Raw genomic sequence first — 15772 nt, forward strand, 5'->3', positions numbered from 1 at the left:
AACCCGTGATGCTGATGTTTTGAGTTTTATTATGCTTGTTTGTTATCAACAAACATGCTATCTTCTATCTGTTTCCGTCTTTTCTTTTCTTTTCCTTTATCTATTGATAAAATTATTTTATTGGTTTTTTTTTATGGCTAATTGCCATACACTATTATCATCATCTTGGCTGTTGACAGTCTTTGATGAATATATTAGCAAAACTTTTCAAAATATTTTTAATTTTTGAAGTCCTATTTGACTTACCGTGCATTTGTCGTTCAAAGCTAAAGTTTGGGCTTTTGAAATAAACTTTTGATCCTTGTTAATAAATAAGAATGAATATAGAAAAACATAATTGCGATAATTTTTTTTTTGATGAAATATAGACTTTGATAATTGTTTATCGGAAGTTGATTGAATTTTTTTAAAAAACAAATGTTCTGTAATGATGAAAAAAAGTTATCAATTTGTTGCATTCGAAAATAATATCAAAAATTATTTTATGAAAAGAGCAAACGATTTTTAATACTGTTTTATTTGCATAATTGTGATTTGATTGCCAACTTAATTTGTTTGAAAACTTCTTCTTTCTTCATATTTTTTCGGTGAATCACTTGTTCATATCGAATTATTGAACATTTTCTTTTTAAAAAAAAAAAGACAAAGCACTTTGATTTCAAATTACAAGCAATCATATGTTGGAAAAAGATGAAAATTTTCGGAAACTTGCATCCATGCATAATGCGATCAAAGTTGACTGACAATTCACAAAAGATTCGTAATTAATCCATTCGCAATGCTTGCAATATTTGATTTTTATTCTCTTTTGTCTTTCATTTTTTGATAATCGTTCGAGTTTCAAAAAACTGAAACAACTATTTGACTCATACTGTTTTGTTTCAAAATGAGCCATATTTTTCCGAAAGAGTTTATTGACAAATCACACACGTCCATTGCTGCCCTGTTTACAAGAAATCTGTCTCATAATTAATTGCTCCGGGAGTTTTTGAGACACATCCCACACACCAAGTGAATGAATTCGCCCCATTGTCTGCTATTTGCTGTCTCCCTGGTTTCGATGGATTCCCCTCACTCCCATTGACTGCAACATTCTGAGACCGATAGCATCTGACAAATGAGGTGTTTGAGGCAGCCAATGAAGATGAGGGGCTGTTGAGCGAGGGGACAATGCCCCCATCATACACATCCCACACCGACACAAATTCACATCCACTCATCAGAAACGAGGTTTGGCCCAGTCCTTCACCCTGATGTGTTGTTTTCGATGGATTTGTGGAGATGTTGAAGAAGGTCAGCTGGGTGAGTGTCACAAGGGGTGTCGAGGGAGGTGCCAGAAACGGGGCTGAAGACACAAAAAGATGAGAAATGTGACTCACTTACCAAATCATTCCCTCCTCCTCCAATTTCTTCTTCACTTTCTTCTCTTTTTCTGCCCCATCATTTCTTCTCCTCCAAACAACCTCTTTTAATTCATTTTTTCTCTTTTTATCCAGCTCAACAAAATATATCTCAATAACACCGGAAATTTATTTTTTTTATGTCTCTTCTTCTGGTAATTTTAATTTTCTTTGGATAAATGAACATTTTCTCTATCGTTGAAGAAGTTAGCAATAATCGAATTAAGCTTTCAACTTCAGATGTTGAGAAATGCTCTTCTTTTTCTCATTTTTTTAAACATTTCACAAATTACTTGTACCAATTTTTTGAAAAAGAAAATGACTAATATTTAAATGTTTGAGTGAGGGGATGACTAAAAACAACCATATGGCTGATTTTTCTTTTTTTTCATGAAAAAAAACGAAGTGTTATCAAAAAATATATTCATAAAGGGACTGGTTGGTTGGAAAAATAAAAGTTATGAATGTTCAAATTCTTTTTTTCGTATAATTAATGTTATATATTTGTTGCTTTGAATAAAATTTTTATTATTATTATTATTATTATTATTATTATTATTTTTATGATTTAATGAAGAATGATAAATCGAATGAAAAGTGATTCTTTACAAAATTTATTTAAATATTCAATAAGATAGTTCAAGTTATTTATCTTTCCATATATTTTGTCCATCAGTTATAAGAACACATAAATTTCTTTTCTTCTTTTTTTCCCCCAGTCAATACCTAATTTTGCTGATCTATTAATTTTGCATGATAACGTTACTGAAAATTGAATTTGTGAGGAAATCTAATTCATAATTATTACTGATATAAAAAAATTAAGAGAGAGAAAATAGATATCCAATTTCTTCTCTTCATATTTGAGAGACCACTGCTTATTCGGAGCTTAACTTCTACAACTCATTTGAGTTTCAGCCGTTCGTGTTTATTCTGAAATCTCATGTCTTCGCAACTGGGCATTTGTTCTTATTATAAATGTGTCTGATTCCTAATCTTTCTGCTCGCTTTTTTAAGGCTGTTTAAATCTGAATTATTCTTGATTTTCCTTAGAAAGCCGAACTGCTTTGATCTTTTCGTCTTTCACAGCGGATCTTTGTGATTCTCCCAACTTCTGTCTCTATTCTTTCCATTGATTCGCCTTCTGACTCAGTCTCTGAATATATTTGTTTGGTAACTTCTACATTCGTGTTCCATGATACTTCATTATTTGAGTGGCTTCCTTCTTTTTCCCTTGCATTCTCATTCATTGTTGCTCCAATAACGTTTGCCATTGTGTTTGATAATCGACTCTTAAAGTATTATTTAACAAACGTATTGGTCCTTGGTGAAAGATGAGCGAATTTTTCACTTTGTGCTGGTGGATATCAGCCATTGTTAACGACGATAAAGTTGCCGATTTGAGAGAATAAGGCGTGAATTTGTTCGGTATTCCTGCTTCCACCATTGCATCCTTCTCCAGCCTTCAAATCCCGGAAACGTTGAGGGGCTCAAATGTTTCTTCAAAGAAAAAAAAATAAGAAGTTCTTCTATTCATTATTTGAACAATTTCCCACAGCATCCTGATTGCTGAAGCTGGGCAAATGAAAGTGACTTCTGACAGAAAGGGAACTACGATCTCTGTTCTGGTATTTGATGTCTTTAAGGAGGTATCCAAATATACACCATCCTCTGTTATTCTAGACTGGGACATGTCCACCCTTTCAAATTCAGTGAACCTGCAGGCCGAGAAAAGCATTGTGAGAGTCATAACTTTCTGTGCAAGTGCTTTGAAAGAAAGATTGATATTGGATCCCAGTTCATTATAGTATTTTTGCAGTGTTTTTGGATTCCATAGCTCAGGCATTGTCTTCTTCCTTGCATTGTCTGTCCTTCTGAACGACCGAAAAAGAGTTCTTATTATTTTGATCTCTCCCAAGGCTGTGTTGAATGTGAGCGATGAGAAAAAGGAAACCGCTGCTTTGATCATTTGAAGCACAGACATTTTAACCCATTTATTCTTAAAGGATAAAAACACGGCTGCACATTTTGCAGTCCACTCTGGTAGGTTGTCTGGCATTTCTGTGTGTCCGCATGATTTCCATCGTTCAGCAAAACGTGCAAAGCCGAAAAGGTATCCATCCCATGTGGATTATGCAAAGCCTTGTACGCATTGCTCACCAAGCTCCTCTGAAATTTTCCGTTCCTGTTAGGCTTGTTTCCAAAACTGTAAACCTTTTCTTTTGAGGGATTCAGAAGAATTAGCCTGAGTTTCACAGGAGGAAAGCATGCTCCTGTCTTCTTCATTGATGGAACTTCTATCAGTTCCTGGAAATTGTAATTCAGTTCCCAACTGAAGAAGTTGCTGTCGCGCAAAAGAACTTCCCAGTTCTGACCTTTCCAGTTCGGCAGGAGTAGAACGACTCGAGCTCTCTCCGTCTGAGTTTTCCGTATCACCATCGGAATCAGCGGAATTGGAGGATGAGCAAGAACACATTCCTGACACCATGGAACTTATTATCAGTCTTCGGATATGGGGCTTCCGATGACGCACCATCTTTTCAACTTGTGATTGTGATGAGCCGCGAACGCGTCGACTGTTGGTCTGACTTTGATGAGCGATATAACATTTTTGAAGGTTTTTTTTTATGGGATAGTCCCCTGCTCTTTCGAGTCGAGATAATGCGTCAGCTCAATTGTTCCGTGTACCTGGAAAATGTTGAGCTTTCATCTACACCTTCGTTGCTTCTTTCCATTTCCATGTCTTTCGGAGAACTGGCCTGAGATTTTTCCAAGCATTCCACCGATTGATGTTGAAGGCAACAGAGCTGTTGTCCGACCTCAATTGAAGTTGAGATATTTTGTTTGTTCTGATTATTTGTGAGAAATGGTGGAGTGCCAATAACACCGCCAACTGTTCCCTGTAATTTGAAGATTTGCTGCGAGCATATTTGTGGAACTTTGCATGCCAGTCCAGAATTCTGTTGTTGATTCGAAGTGTTGCTCCCATAGCTAGCTCCGAAGTATCCGTTGAAAGTGTTGCTTGGTGAAAAAATACTGTTTGAAATTGCCGAGGCTTGTTCAGGTTCAGAATCCATTTCTATTCCCGTCACTCCTTCAGAACAGAGGTATTCATCTTCATCATCCAGCTCCATCCTGATGTCCTCACATTCTTCTGGAACAGACGATGCAAAGCCACCATCCGAAGTGATGCGTCTTGTCTGACAAAGCGGACTGCATTTATCTTCCCGATTAGAGAAGCGAAATCTTTTATACGAACTTGTTTGACCATGACGCTCTTCTTTTCCCAGAGACAGAGGAGAGCTGCAAGAGAAAAAGCTTTGTCTTTTTCCAATCTCGCTGTGAACTCCTCTGTATCACAGTCGAATCCCAAATAGGTAGATTTCTTTGTTGTTGATTCCAACTGGCATTTGTCCTTGTGAACCATTAACCCCAAGCTTTCCAAGAGCAACAACACTTCACTCTTTATTATTTCCAAATACTCTCTGTTCCGCTGGAGTATTATCATATCGTCGAGATATGCAATGACTCTCACGTTCCATTTTTCCTTTATGGCTCTTGTTTCCTTCCTCATAATCTTTGTGAAGATCCTTGGTGCATCCATAAATCCAAATGGCATTCCTACGAATGAATAATCTGTTCCTTCGAACGTGAAACTGAGATACGGTTTAAAATCTGGTGAGACGGGGATGAGGCAATAGGCTTGAGCCAGATCCAACGTTATTGCATAATCGCCATTCTGAATGAAGTGTTCCACAGCTCTCTCGCTTTCGCAATTGAAGTGAAATCTCTTCATTGCTGTATTAAGTGGATGGCAATCTATGATCTGTCACCAGGCTCCTGTCTTTTTTTTGACCAAAAAAACATTGTTTTTGAATTTGACCTGATTTCAAAGCTTAATCTGATAATACCTGTACCCTGTTGCTCCTTTAGCTCATCTCTGAAAGCTCTCCGCTGTTCTTCGCTCATTCGCTTTGCTCCATCTTCCAAGATCTTTTTTCCAATCTTTCTTTTGCTCTTTTATTCTTCCAGCATGCATTCGCTCCAAGTCTGATAAGTTTTCTTCCATTTATCTTGTCCCATTCCTGGAAAAACAATGTAGTTCTGCCTCTAATTATTTTTTGAGTACTTGTTTGCATTTCATGTTTCCCTCGGAACACCCTGAAAGTTCCCTGCTCCAAGCTTCTGTTGACTTTCTTTGGGAGTTTCGATAAGGGGGTTGACTTCGAGGCGTCCGGGGCCAACTTCCAAAAAACCGCCTTCAACTGAAGCCCTTTGCCTGCGTTGTTCTGTATGATGATCTTCCGACATTATCTGTTCTCTTTCGAAAATTATCCCCTCTGTGGAATTTTGAATTTGCTTCTGTTCAACACGAACCTCCTCCAAAATGTCTTGTTGCCTCTTTATTAATAAGCATCACGTCGTATCTGCCACCATCTTTCAAGCGGCTGAAAACCCATATCTGCCTCGGATCCGAGCTCTTCTGGCTTTTTGAATTATCTGAGTCACTAGTCACAAAGCATCTTTTATCATCTCGTAAGCTAAATCAGGTTTCATCTTTATGTTCTGAATAAATAATAACAATGCTTTGTAAGCTGGAAATAAATACCTTTAACCTGCTTACCAGCCTTGTCCCATGCTTTGTGATTCCATAACTGTGACCTAACTGCTACCGGTGGGCAGAGATATGGAATATCTGCTATAAATTTATTTTGATTAAGATCTATCAATATTATCGATATATGTGCATCTGGTGGTTGTTATCATCTGGTATAATAAGTTGGAATAGGTAATGATAATCAGATAGAGGTCATGAGGAGATTGCTGATATTCTTAGGGGTTATCATGATTAGATATTCAGTGATGTTCAATAAAGAAGGAGTTATTGATAGGTGTAATCGAGATACATCAATAGCCGATATACCATATCTCCAAGGAGGAAAATTGGCTATCAGATTAACTGAAAATGTTCAAGTTGGTAAATTAATGGTAAAATTGTATGTTATCGTTGGTGAAATCGTTGACGAAAAACATGTGTTGAACATGTGTTGAACATGCGTTGAACATGTGTTGAACATGCGTTGAACATGAGTTGAACATGAGTTGAACATGAGTTGAACATGAGTTGAACATGAGTTGAACATGAGTTGAACATGAGTTGAACATGAGTTGAACATGAGTTGAACATGAGTTGAACATGTGTTGAACATGTGTTGAACATGTGTTGAACATGTGTTGAACATGCGTTGAACATGTGTTGAACATGCGTTGAACATGAGTTGAACATGAGTTGAACATGAGTTGAACATGAGTTGAACATGTGTTGAACATGTGTTGAACATGTGTTGAACCTGTTAGTGTTATCGTTTGCGTTATCGTTGGTGTTATCGTTGGTGAAATCGAAAATTAAAATAATTGATTTTATTTTTTGGTTTTCAGTAAATGGGTCAGAAGAAGATATGCGTAACTGTGAAAGAAGCTAAAGCGGCTCAACAGAAACAAATTTAACAGTTTCAGGAAAAACGTATGGAAGAAACAAAGTATTTCAACGAACATGTGTCTGAGAAACAGAAGAAGTTGATTAAGATTTTGATAAGAAAGCTTATCGAAAGTGAAGAGTTGTTTGATGAGATAATGGAGAAAATTATTGTTTGAGTTGAATGCGTTAATAATTGCTTGCAATAGTTAACTATTTCACATGCACCGGGAAGACTGTGTAGATAATAAGGATCCTGTGTCATGGAAATGTTGAGAAAAAATCCTTGTACTGGAAGCGAAGTTTGGTAGACCGAGAAGGTTGTCAATTTTTATTCCATTTGAAAACACCTTTCAACATGCCATTTCTGCCATATGAGTGTTTTTCCATAAATTTGTGAGGTCATAAAGAGGTTTTTTGTTTTTCAATGAGTGCTATCATCTTGCCACATTGCCACATAAAATCGTTGATGTTATGTTACAAGTGGCACACACTTTTGTATCGTTTGCGTATTAATGATTTTCAAAAAAACGAAAATGTTTTGTTAATTTTTTCTGAACAGTTCATTTCATCTTCATCTTCTCGTCGTTTGAGGAGTTGTTCATACTCTGGTTTGAGTTTTTTAACACAACACTTGATTTCCTCTTCCACCTACTTGAATTCTCTCACATCTGTCTTTGATTGCTTGATGGAAAGAGCAATCGTTCTTGTATTCAACAGGTCTGAAACATAGTGCTTCAGAACATCCACACACTTCTTTGAGCCTATTGTGATGCTCCTGACAGAACACATCGATGACAGAGAGTGATGCAGCAATGATATCTTTCTTTGCCTCAGTTGTTGGAATAGCCCTTGTGTTGAATTCAGAAAGATCTTTGCTGAGGAAATAACAGAGAAGTTGTTCATTGAATTCATTATCGAAAGAGCTCGTGAAATCCTTGAAGAATGTGAGATTGTTCTTATATTTTGAGTTTCAATTACAAACAGCATATCTCCTGTCACCAATCTCAACCTTGACTGGATATGTGTGATTTGTTACAAATATGAAATTAGCAACGTTCTCAGCCGTTTTTCTTGGCTGATTCTTCTCATAGATTCTGATTGTTGAATTTGTGATTATACTCTTCAATGCGTCAAAGATAGCTGTTCGATCATCTCCAACATTCTTCAATTCGTTGAGTACAATGAGCAGTTTCCCTTTGACGATGGAGTTGAACTATCCTGTCAGTTCTGCAATCTCTGTGACATTTGGACATGAATATCCCACCAACAGTTCAGCAAGCACATTTCTCCAGACATTCTTTCCTAAACCTTGCAAACCTTTGAGAACAAGTGATGTTTCTGCTTTTTTACCAGGATTATGAACAATTGAAGCAATCCAACAGAGGATGCATCGATAGAGTTCTTCGTTATTGTTGGCGATAACCTCTCGTGTGAAATCCAAAATGGTTTGACGATTTCATCATTTTGTTCGTTTGCCATTTGGTATTTGAACCCATGGAGTAGGGAGAATATTTGAGAGTTATCTGAGAAGAACTTCATCTTATCGATCGATAGAACGTGTGAGTATTGTTCGAAAGCTGTCTCAAATGTAAGAGTCTTTTTATCATCATGCCAGAGTTTTATTGTTTTGGACAGTTCGTTCATTGCTGATTTTGTCTTGAATGTTATCGAATAACAAGAGGAGTGAATGTCACACTCTTTCACAATGAATTCCATCCTTGCTTCAACAAATCTAATAACTTTTGGAAGATCTTCAGTGATTTCTAACAGTGAAGAGTATTGTTTTCGACGAGCTTTATCACTGATTTCAGAGAACGAGAACTATGAGTTGAGATCTATTTCATGAACAGTAATCGATTGTGGAGGTTCTTCCGTTAGCTCATTCTCTTTTCTGAGGAGTGGAATGATCACATCGTTGTAATATGTTGGATTCCATCTCTTGACAATCTTTTGCAGAACAAATGGATGTGACTTGTTGTCTCTGTTCCTGTTTCGTTTCTCTTCATAGTGAGTGATTGCATTTGATGTTAGAGCATCTATCTCTTTGATTTGAGAAAACCTGAATGACGTGCTGACTTTTGACGTGAAATTTTCGAATTCTGACGGACTTGGAAATTCCATCACGTCACTGAAATATTTTCTCTAATTCTCTCATTGTCTTTTGAAAGTGTTAATATTATTTTTATTCTAATAATATATCCTTTAAAATAATTAATAAATAATATCTTTGTATTTTGTTTTAATTTTTGATCACACAAATAACTTGTATTTCACTGACGTATTAGTCATTTGAGGAATTTAAAATGTCATTGAAGGTCACTGGCGTCAGCTTCATTCAATAAGCAAATGGAAATACTGTCGAAAGGTTTTCAAAGTGAATTGCCTGACGAGTTGGTTTCGAGCCTCAATAACCCTCTAATTGTTTGCTTTTCAAAAAATGCATTTGATAAAATATATTATTTTGTATTTGTTTTTTTGCAAAAATAATTATGAAACAAAAAAATTAAAAAATTTGAAAATGCATTAATATATGATAAAATAATATTTTTTTAAATGAATGTTTTTTTTAGAAATTTTTTGCATTGGACTCCAAAAAACAAACGAATTTGAAATTTAAAAATACTGACGTGAAAAAACTCCAGTGACGTTCGTGAAGTGAAAATCTTCTTCACATCACTCAGGTTTTGATTTGAGTGAAAAGAAAATATATTGATTGGTTATCAAAACCGTTAATGACGACAAGAGAATTGAGAGCTGCAAATAACGGTAAATAAGTTAACTCAGAATCAAGTGACAAAGAACCTGTGTTGTTTTGTATTTCAACATCTTTGAGTCCATCAACAAGAGCAAGAGCGACAGTTGGAGACATATCAGCGACACCATCTTGTGTGAGAAGATTGTGTGGTTCAGCTGCCATTGTCGCTGATGTATTCTCTGTTTTGAGGTCAATTCCGAAGATATCAAGATCATTCTCGAGTGATGAAAGATCTGTGAGCTCTCTGTAATTGTTGAGGGGAATGTTCATAATGATGATTCTCCTGAGATCTTTCATCCTTCTGCGTGAAAAATCAGCTTGAACAACAAGCCTTTGTTTCTAATCTTCAATACCTGTGAAAATGTCGATATCGAACTCTGGACTCGTGAACACTTTGGTTTGTGATGAACATTTGAGGGGATAACCACACAGCTCACAATAAATGTGAAGACCACCATGAGCTGTTTGTACAAGTCCGACATTTTGGGGGAGTTTCTCGAGAATGGAATTCCTGATGGTTTTCGTTTGTTCAGCTTGAAGGGATTTGTTGATTTCAACATCAACTATACAGAGATTCTCACATTTGCTGATATGGATGTCTGTTCCTGAATATCGTTGACTTTGCTTCTTGTCAGAGTATTTCTTGCGGTCGAACAAATCATCGAGGTGAACTTTCATTCGTTCTCCAAGCATTTGCTATTATGTTGAAATTGAATCAATAAATTGTTGGATTACGTTGTCAGAGTCTGTTTGGGGGGTTTGTCATTCAATAATAATTAAAAACAAATATTTTTTGAAACAAATTTTCTATTGAAACGTGAATTTACAAATAAGATGATGTTGGGGTTAATGTCAAAATTATCCGATAACAGAATATTTTCACTTTAAATGAATTTTGCTCAATTTGCTCTGTTTGCCCATTTGCCTATATGATTTCTAGAATAAAATTGACACTGTCCACTCGGTCCACCCAGTCCAGGTGCAAAAGCTCGGAGATAAAAATCAATATTACCATGCCACAGGATCCTAATTATCTACCCAGTCAACACGGCCCAGGCAAACAACCATTAACTCATTCAACCAAAAATAAACGCATTCAACTCAAACAATAATTTTCTCCATTATCTCATCAAACAACTCTTCACTTTCGATAAGCTTTCTTATCAAAATCTTAATCAACTTCTTCTGTTTCTCAGACACATGTTCGTTGAAATACTTTGTTTCTTCCATACGTTTTTCCTGAAACTGTTAAATTTGTTTCTGTTGAGCCGCTTTAGCTTCTTTCACAGTTACGCATATCTTCTTCTGACCCATTTACTGAAAACCAAAAAATAAAATCAATTATTTTAATTTTCGATTTCACCAACGATAACACCAACGATAACGCAAACGATAACACTAACAGGTTCAACACATGTTCAACACATGTTCAACACATGTTCAACTCATGTTCAACTCATGTTCAACTCATGTTCAACTCATGTTCAACGCATGTTCAACACATGTTCAACGCATGTTCAACACATGTTCAACACATGTTTTTCGTCAACGATTTCACCAACGATAACATACAATTTTGCCATTAATTTACCAACTTGAACATTTTCAGTTAATCTGATAGCCAATTTTCCTCCTTGGAGATATGGTATATCGGCTATTGATGTATCTCGATTACACCTATCAATAACTCCTTCTTTATTGAACATCACTGAATATCTAATCATGATAACCCCTAAGAATATCAGCAATCTCCTCATGACCTCTATCTGATTATCATTACCTATTCCAACTTATTATACCAGATGATAACAACCACCAGATGCACATATATCGATAATATTGATAGATCTTAATCAAAATAAATTTATAGCAGATATTCCATATCTCTTCCGATGATCCCCTCTGTTTTTTCTGCTGAGAGGCTTTCCTCCCAATAGAGCGGCATCTGAACCTGCTCGTTCTCTTGTTTTGTCTTCGATTCGGATTAAGCTAACGACTATCCAAATGTTGGGTCAGATATTCTTCTCTTCCAGTGGAAACAGCCTTCTCTGCAAATATCTCCTAATCGAACGATCTTTTATTCTGCTCCTTAATTGCGGATATTGGTTGTGTTCGTTTCATTATTTCCTTTTATTTATCTGAAATTAATGGATCATCCATATTTTCTCTTCAGACATTTACCGATACCAAACCCTGACGTTCTTTAATTCTCTTTATTCAACATTCCAATAATGATACCGTTGAAAGAGAAAGCGCATAATTAATTGGAATCCTCGCGTCTTCGCGTGCTGAGTCTCTCGTAAATAAAAACGCATTAATGGAAGGGTAGAGCTTTTTTTCAATTTGCTCCCCTGCTTTGTCCAGGGCATCTGATGCCCACTTGAATGAAAATTCGATCTTTCGAATTGAAGAAGTGTTGAACGGAGTTGGGGTTATAAAGAAATTGTATTCAATTATTTCTGCGACATCTCTTTAGTCGATCGGAATGTTAAAAATAATGTGAGATAAAACGCTGCCAAAGAAATCTGCAGCCTCTCTTTCTAGGATTTCTTGTATTCTATCTCCTTGTTCACTTTCACTTTCTTCACCTTGTGACTGTGAAGAAGACTGTTAGATGGAGGCAAACGTTTCCGGCTGAGTGTTTTGTGAAGAAAAACTCGGAAGATGAAGTTTGTTTTCTTGGGACGTTGCAGAAGCACTGGAGGGGGACGAAAATATTGCCCCATCGCTCGTTGGCCCGGAGGACAGAATTCCAGGCATAGCTCCCGAATCGAGTCTAATTGTGCTTCGCGGGATCATTAAATAAAAACACTTTTGAACGACTAGCCCGGTCAGTACAAGGGTTTTCTCCCAAAACAAGAGGTGTCGTCGATTAACAGGTCGTTCTTTTGAATTAATAGGCTAGCGCCATATAGGGTTTCATAAAAAAAATTTCGACTTGTGTTCTCAAAATTTTTTCTTAAAGGGTTGCTTTTAAAAAAAATGAAAGAAATGATCGTGAAAATAAATGGGTCATTCTTTTTGAAAAGTCGCTACGGATCAAAAATTAATCCCATGAAAGTTAATAAAAATCACTCCGTTACCATAATACAAATTAAAACATTAAACTTTCACAGTGATGTTTGAAGGCTCATAACAAACTTCTTTGTGAAAAGATATAAACTTTTTTTAAAAATTATGTATCAAATTTTTAGATAAAAATTTAATATCATTTTTTCAATGAAATAGAGTTTCACTTGATTGAAACACTTTGCAATTGTTTATTAATGAAATGAACAAGGTGTGTTTCGATTTTATTTCAACAAAAAATTGAGACTCGTTAATAAATAAAATCCTTATTTGATTGAAAATTTGCATTGCACAGAATGTGCCTGGAATTTTAATAAATGCGTAGATTACTCCCACGAGCTTGATAAAGATGAAAAACACACATATCAAAAGGTTTTCATTCAGCTTTTATTTAAATGTTTTATTTTATAATTCTAATAGAATTATTCATTTTTTTAGCTTGGCAAATTTGCAGTACTAACAGAGAGTCTGACATGAAAGAAATGGCGATCTGGGGAGTCACAACAGAATTGTTTGTTGGGGAAGAAGAACTTCTGCTGATGGTGATGAAATATCAGAGCGAGACGATATTTGTTTCTTCAGCCACAGGCAACCACGGAGTCAGCAAGCAATGCGGAGAATTTGAAGAACCATGTCAGTCAATGGATGTTGGATTGCAACACATCATTCCTTCATCATATTCTCAACTGCTAGTCTCAAAGGAGACGATCATCAATGGAGAATGCGAAGCGAAGGATGTGACCATCCGTTCATTGCAATCTAACTCAGCCGCATTGGTGTGTCTGAACTCAACAATAACAAACGAGGGAAATCTTATCATAATTTCAGATAAAGTTCGGATTGAAAGTGTGAAATTCAATTTTGGTCAGTTATTTTTGTATTCAGACAGTTCAATTATTCATGAAACAAATTGCCAATTATCTCTTTCATTTGTTGATTTTTCTTCTGTTGGCCAATCAGAAAGCATTGAATCTATTGTTCTCAATTCAACATTGTTGAGCATCAAAAATGGAATTCTTCATGTTGACAACTGCTCAATATCAATACTTTCATTCCAGAAGCCTTCATTTTTGTTAAATGGTGATGAGATAAATATTTCAAATATGAAACTGGAGCAAATTGAATCAATAACAAATGCATTTGAGATTTGACAATGTGGAAGTGTTCCATTCAATGAAATTGATGCTAACGCTTGTGAAGCTGTCTGATTGCTGTATCATTTCCGTGAACGAAAAAACTTCAGGAGCAACCTCTTTTGTTGATTCATCATTCAACAACTGTTCGAGGTATTCGTGAGGAGCTTCTGTTCTTAAATTGTCTCTCCCTCCTCTTCCTCCTCTCCCTCCTCTTCCTCCTTTTCCTCCTTTTCCTCCTCTCCCTCCTCTCCCTCCTCTTCCTCCTCTTCCTCCTCTTCCTCTTCCTCTTCCTCTTCCTCTTCCTCTTCTTCTTCTTCTTCTTCCTCTTCTTTTTCCTCTTCTTCTTCCTCTTCCTCTTCCTCTTCCTCTTCCTCTTCCTCTTCTCCTTCCTCTTCTCCTTCTCCTTCTGATTCATTAAACATTCCAATTTCACAACATTTCATATCAATTTGTTCGAAGCAACATTTATCTTCTTCTTCTTCACCCCCTTCACCCCCTACACCTTATTTACTATTATTTGCTCAGAAATAAGCAAAAAGAAAACAAAACATTCTCAATGTTGACTCCATATTTGTTTCTTTCAAAGAATTTTTTGAAAGATATTGATTGTAAAAAGAAACAGGAAATGGATGGAAAATGAGGTTTGTTGATGAAGCAAAATCAAATCTTGAAGAAAAATTGAGAATACAAAAATCGATAAATAAAGAATAAAAGAGAAAGAGGAGAAAGAGGGGTTAAAGGAAGAAGAAGAATAGAAGTAGAAGAATACGATAAGGATAATATCAATACCAATGAAGAATATGGTAAGGCTTCGCTATTTACTCCCTCAGCTACGCCATCGTCTGCAGAAACTGCACTACTCATTGCCCATCCTCCAGAGAAAGATCAAAGAAGGTCGCTTTTTTTGAGTCGTTCCTCCGCAGCTTCAGCCCCAACAGCACTCCCGGTAGCCGCACAATGTGGAACAACGACCACCGCCCTTCTTTCTCCTCTTTCACCAACTGAACAATCAACACATGTGCTTCAGCATTAAACCATTCCCACGTCACCTTCGATACTGTGAAAAACTCCTTCTCCGAGTTGACCTACGCCATCTTGCCGCCTTCGCAATCACATAATTCAAAGACTGCTATAAAGACTGTAACTTGTCAGCTTCATTGCAAACATCCGGAAGCTGCTTTTTCCCTAAAGTTATTCAGTAGAAACACCATAAACATAAAGGTATCTGCATACGTCTTCTCCGACTGAATCCACTCAAACAACCAAAAGACATTTTAATCTCATCTCCAATACCCCTTCTAACACCATTCAATTATCAGGAAAACTCCAATTTACCTCAAGTTTACTCTTTCCGTACAAATTCCTTAAACAGTTCCATCTCTGCAAAGTCCTTCCGGAACGGTTCTTCCCCATACATCCTCGCACACATCACCGCCAAGTAATTCTTCTGCACAGCTTGCTTCTCCCCCAGCCACATGTACACAAATTCCCCAAACCCCTGCCTCTGCACGCCCACCCCCATTCAAAGATCTTCTGAAATAATGTCTCCGCATCACCCCCGGATCCTCGACAGCTTCCACATTAGCTACGACTGCAGCCCCGTCTTCAGCAGCGTCAGCAGCCGCTCCATCTGCACAGACCACCGCCGCGAGTGTGGAACCCGAAGTATATGTACTGATTTACACTTTTCTTGTTCCAGCCAAACAGATACTGCGCTCGTCAGCCACTCCATCGCTATCGATCCCGCCTGCAAAGGCACCCCATTTGCTCCAGACATCCCTGCCCTCAATCCACCGGAGAAATCACAGACCTCTCAGATTCTTCCCTGCTTCTGCTTTCTGTCTTCTGCTCAAGAAGCATGAACGGCCACTGCACAACAGTCGCCTTCCCTTCAACTTTCTTTGCCACTGTTGGAACCACAGTATGCATCCAA

General features: G+C 36.9%; 5 protein-coding genes across 5 annotated transcripts; 1 reads left to right on the plus strand and 4 right to left on the minus strand.

Moving 5' to 3' along the window:
- Positions 1–4488: 4488 nt before the first annotated feature.
- MONOS_13718 (putative Reverse transcriptase (RNA-dependent DNA polymerase)) lies at positions 4489–5196 on the minus strand (the record flags this gene model as incomplete). The annotated part of the gene is made up of 1 exon (XM_067866446.1): positions 4489–5196. One exon carries the CDS (start codon positions 5194–5196, stop codon positions 4489–4491), a length of 708 nt encoding a protein of 235 aa, XP_067732456.1.
- A 4360-nt stretch (positions 5197–9556) lies between these two features.
- Positions 9557–9904, minus strand: MONOS_13719 (uncharacterized protein; the record flags this gene model as incomplete). Its single annotated transcript, XM_067866447.1, has 1 exon — positions 9557–9904. The coding sequence occupies one exon, from the start codon at positions 9902–9904 to the stop codon at positions 9557–9559; it is 348 nt and encodes a 115-aa protein (XP_067732457.1).
- A 3272-nt stretch (positions 9905–13176) lies between these two features.
- On the plus strand, positions 13177–13555 carry MONOS_13720 (uncharacterized protein; the record flags this gene model as incomplete). The annotated part of the gene is made up of 2 exons (XM_067866449.1): positions 13177–13479; positions 13532–13555. The coding sequence occupies 2 exons, from the start codon at positions 13177–13179 to the stop codon at positions 13553–13555; spliced, it is 327 nt and encodes a 108-aa protein (XP_067732458.1).
- Positions 13556–14012: 457 nt separating this feature from the next.
- On the minus strand, positions 14013–14261 carry MONOS_13721 (uncharacterized protein; the record flags this gene model as incomplete). Its single annotated transcript, XM_067866450.1, has 1 exon — positions 14013–14261. One exon carries the CDS (start codon positions 14259–14261, stop codon positions 14013–14015), a length of 249 nt encoding a protein of 82 aa, XP_067732459.1.
- A 942-nt stretch (positions 14262–15203) lies between these two features.
- Positions 15204–15768, minus strand: MONOS_13722 (uncharacterized protein; the record flags this gene model as incomplete). Its single annotated transcript, XM_067866451.1, has 2 exons — positions 15204–15513; positions 15650–15768. The coding sequence occupies 2 exons, from the start codon at positions 15766–15768 to the stop codon at positions 15204–15206; spliced, it is 429 nt and encodes a 142-aa protein (XP_067732460.1).
- Between the last annotated feature and the right edge of the window lie 4 nt (positions 15769–15772).

Source organism: Monocercomonoides exilis, assembly GCF_001643675.1.
Source record: "Monocercomonoides exilis strain PA203 chromosome Unknown scaffold9-1957334, whole genome shotgun sequence".
In the NCBI taxonomy this organism is placed as follows: Eukaryota; Preaxostyla; order Oxymonadida; family Polymastigidae; genus Monocercomonoides; species Monocercomonoides exilis.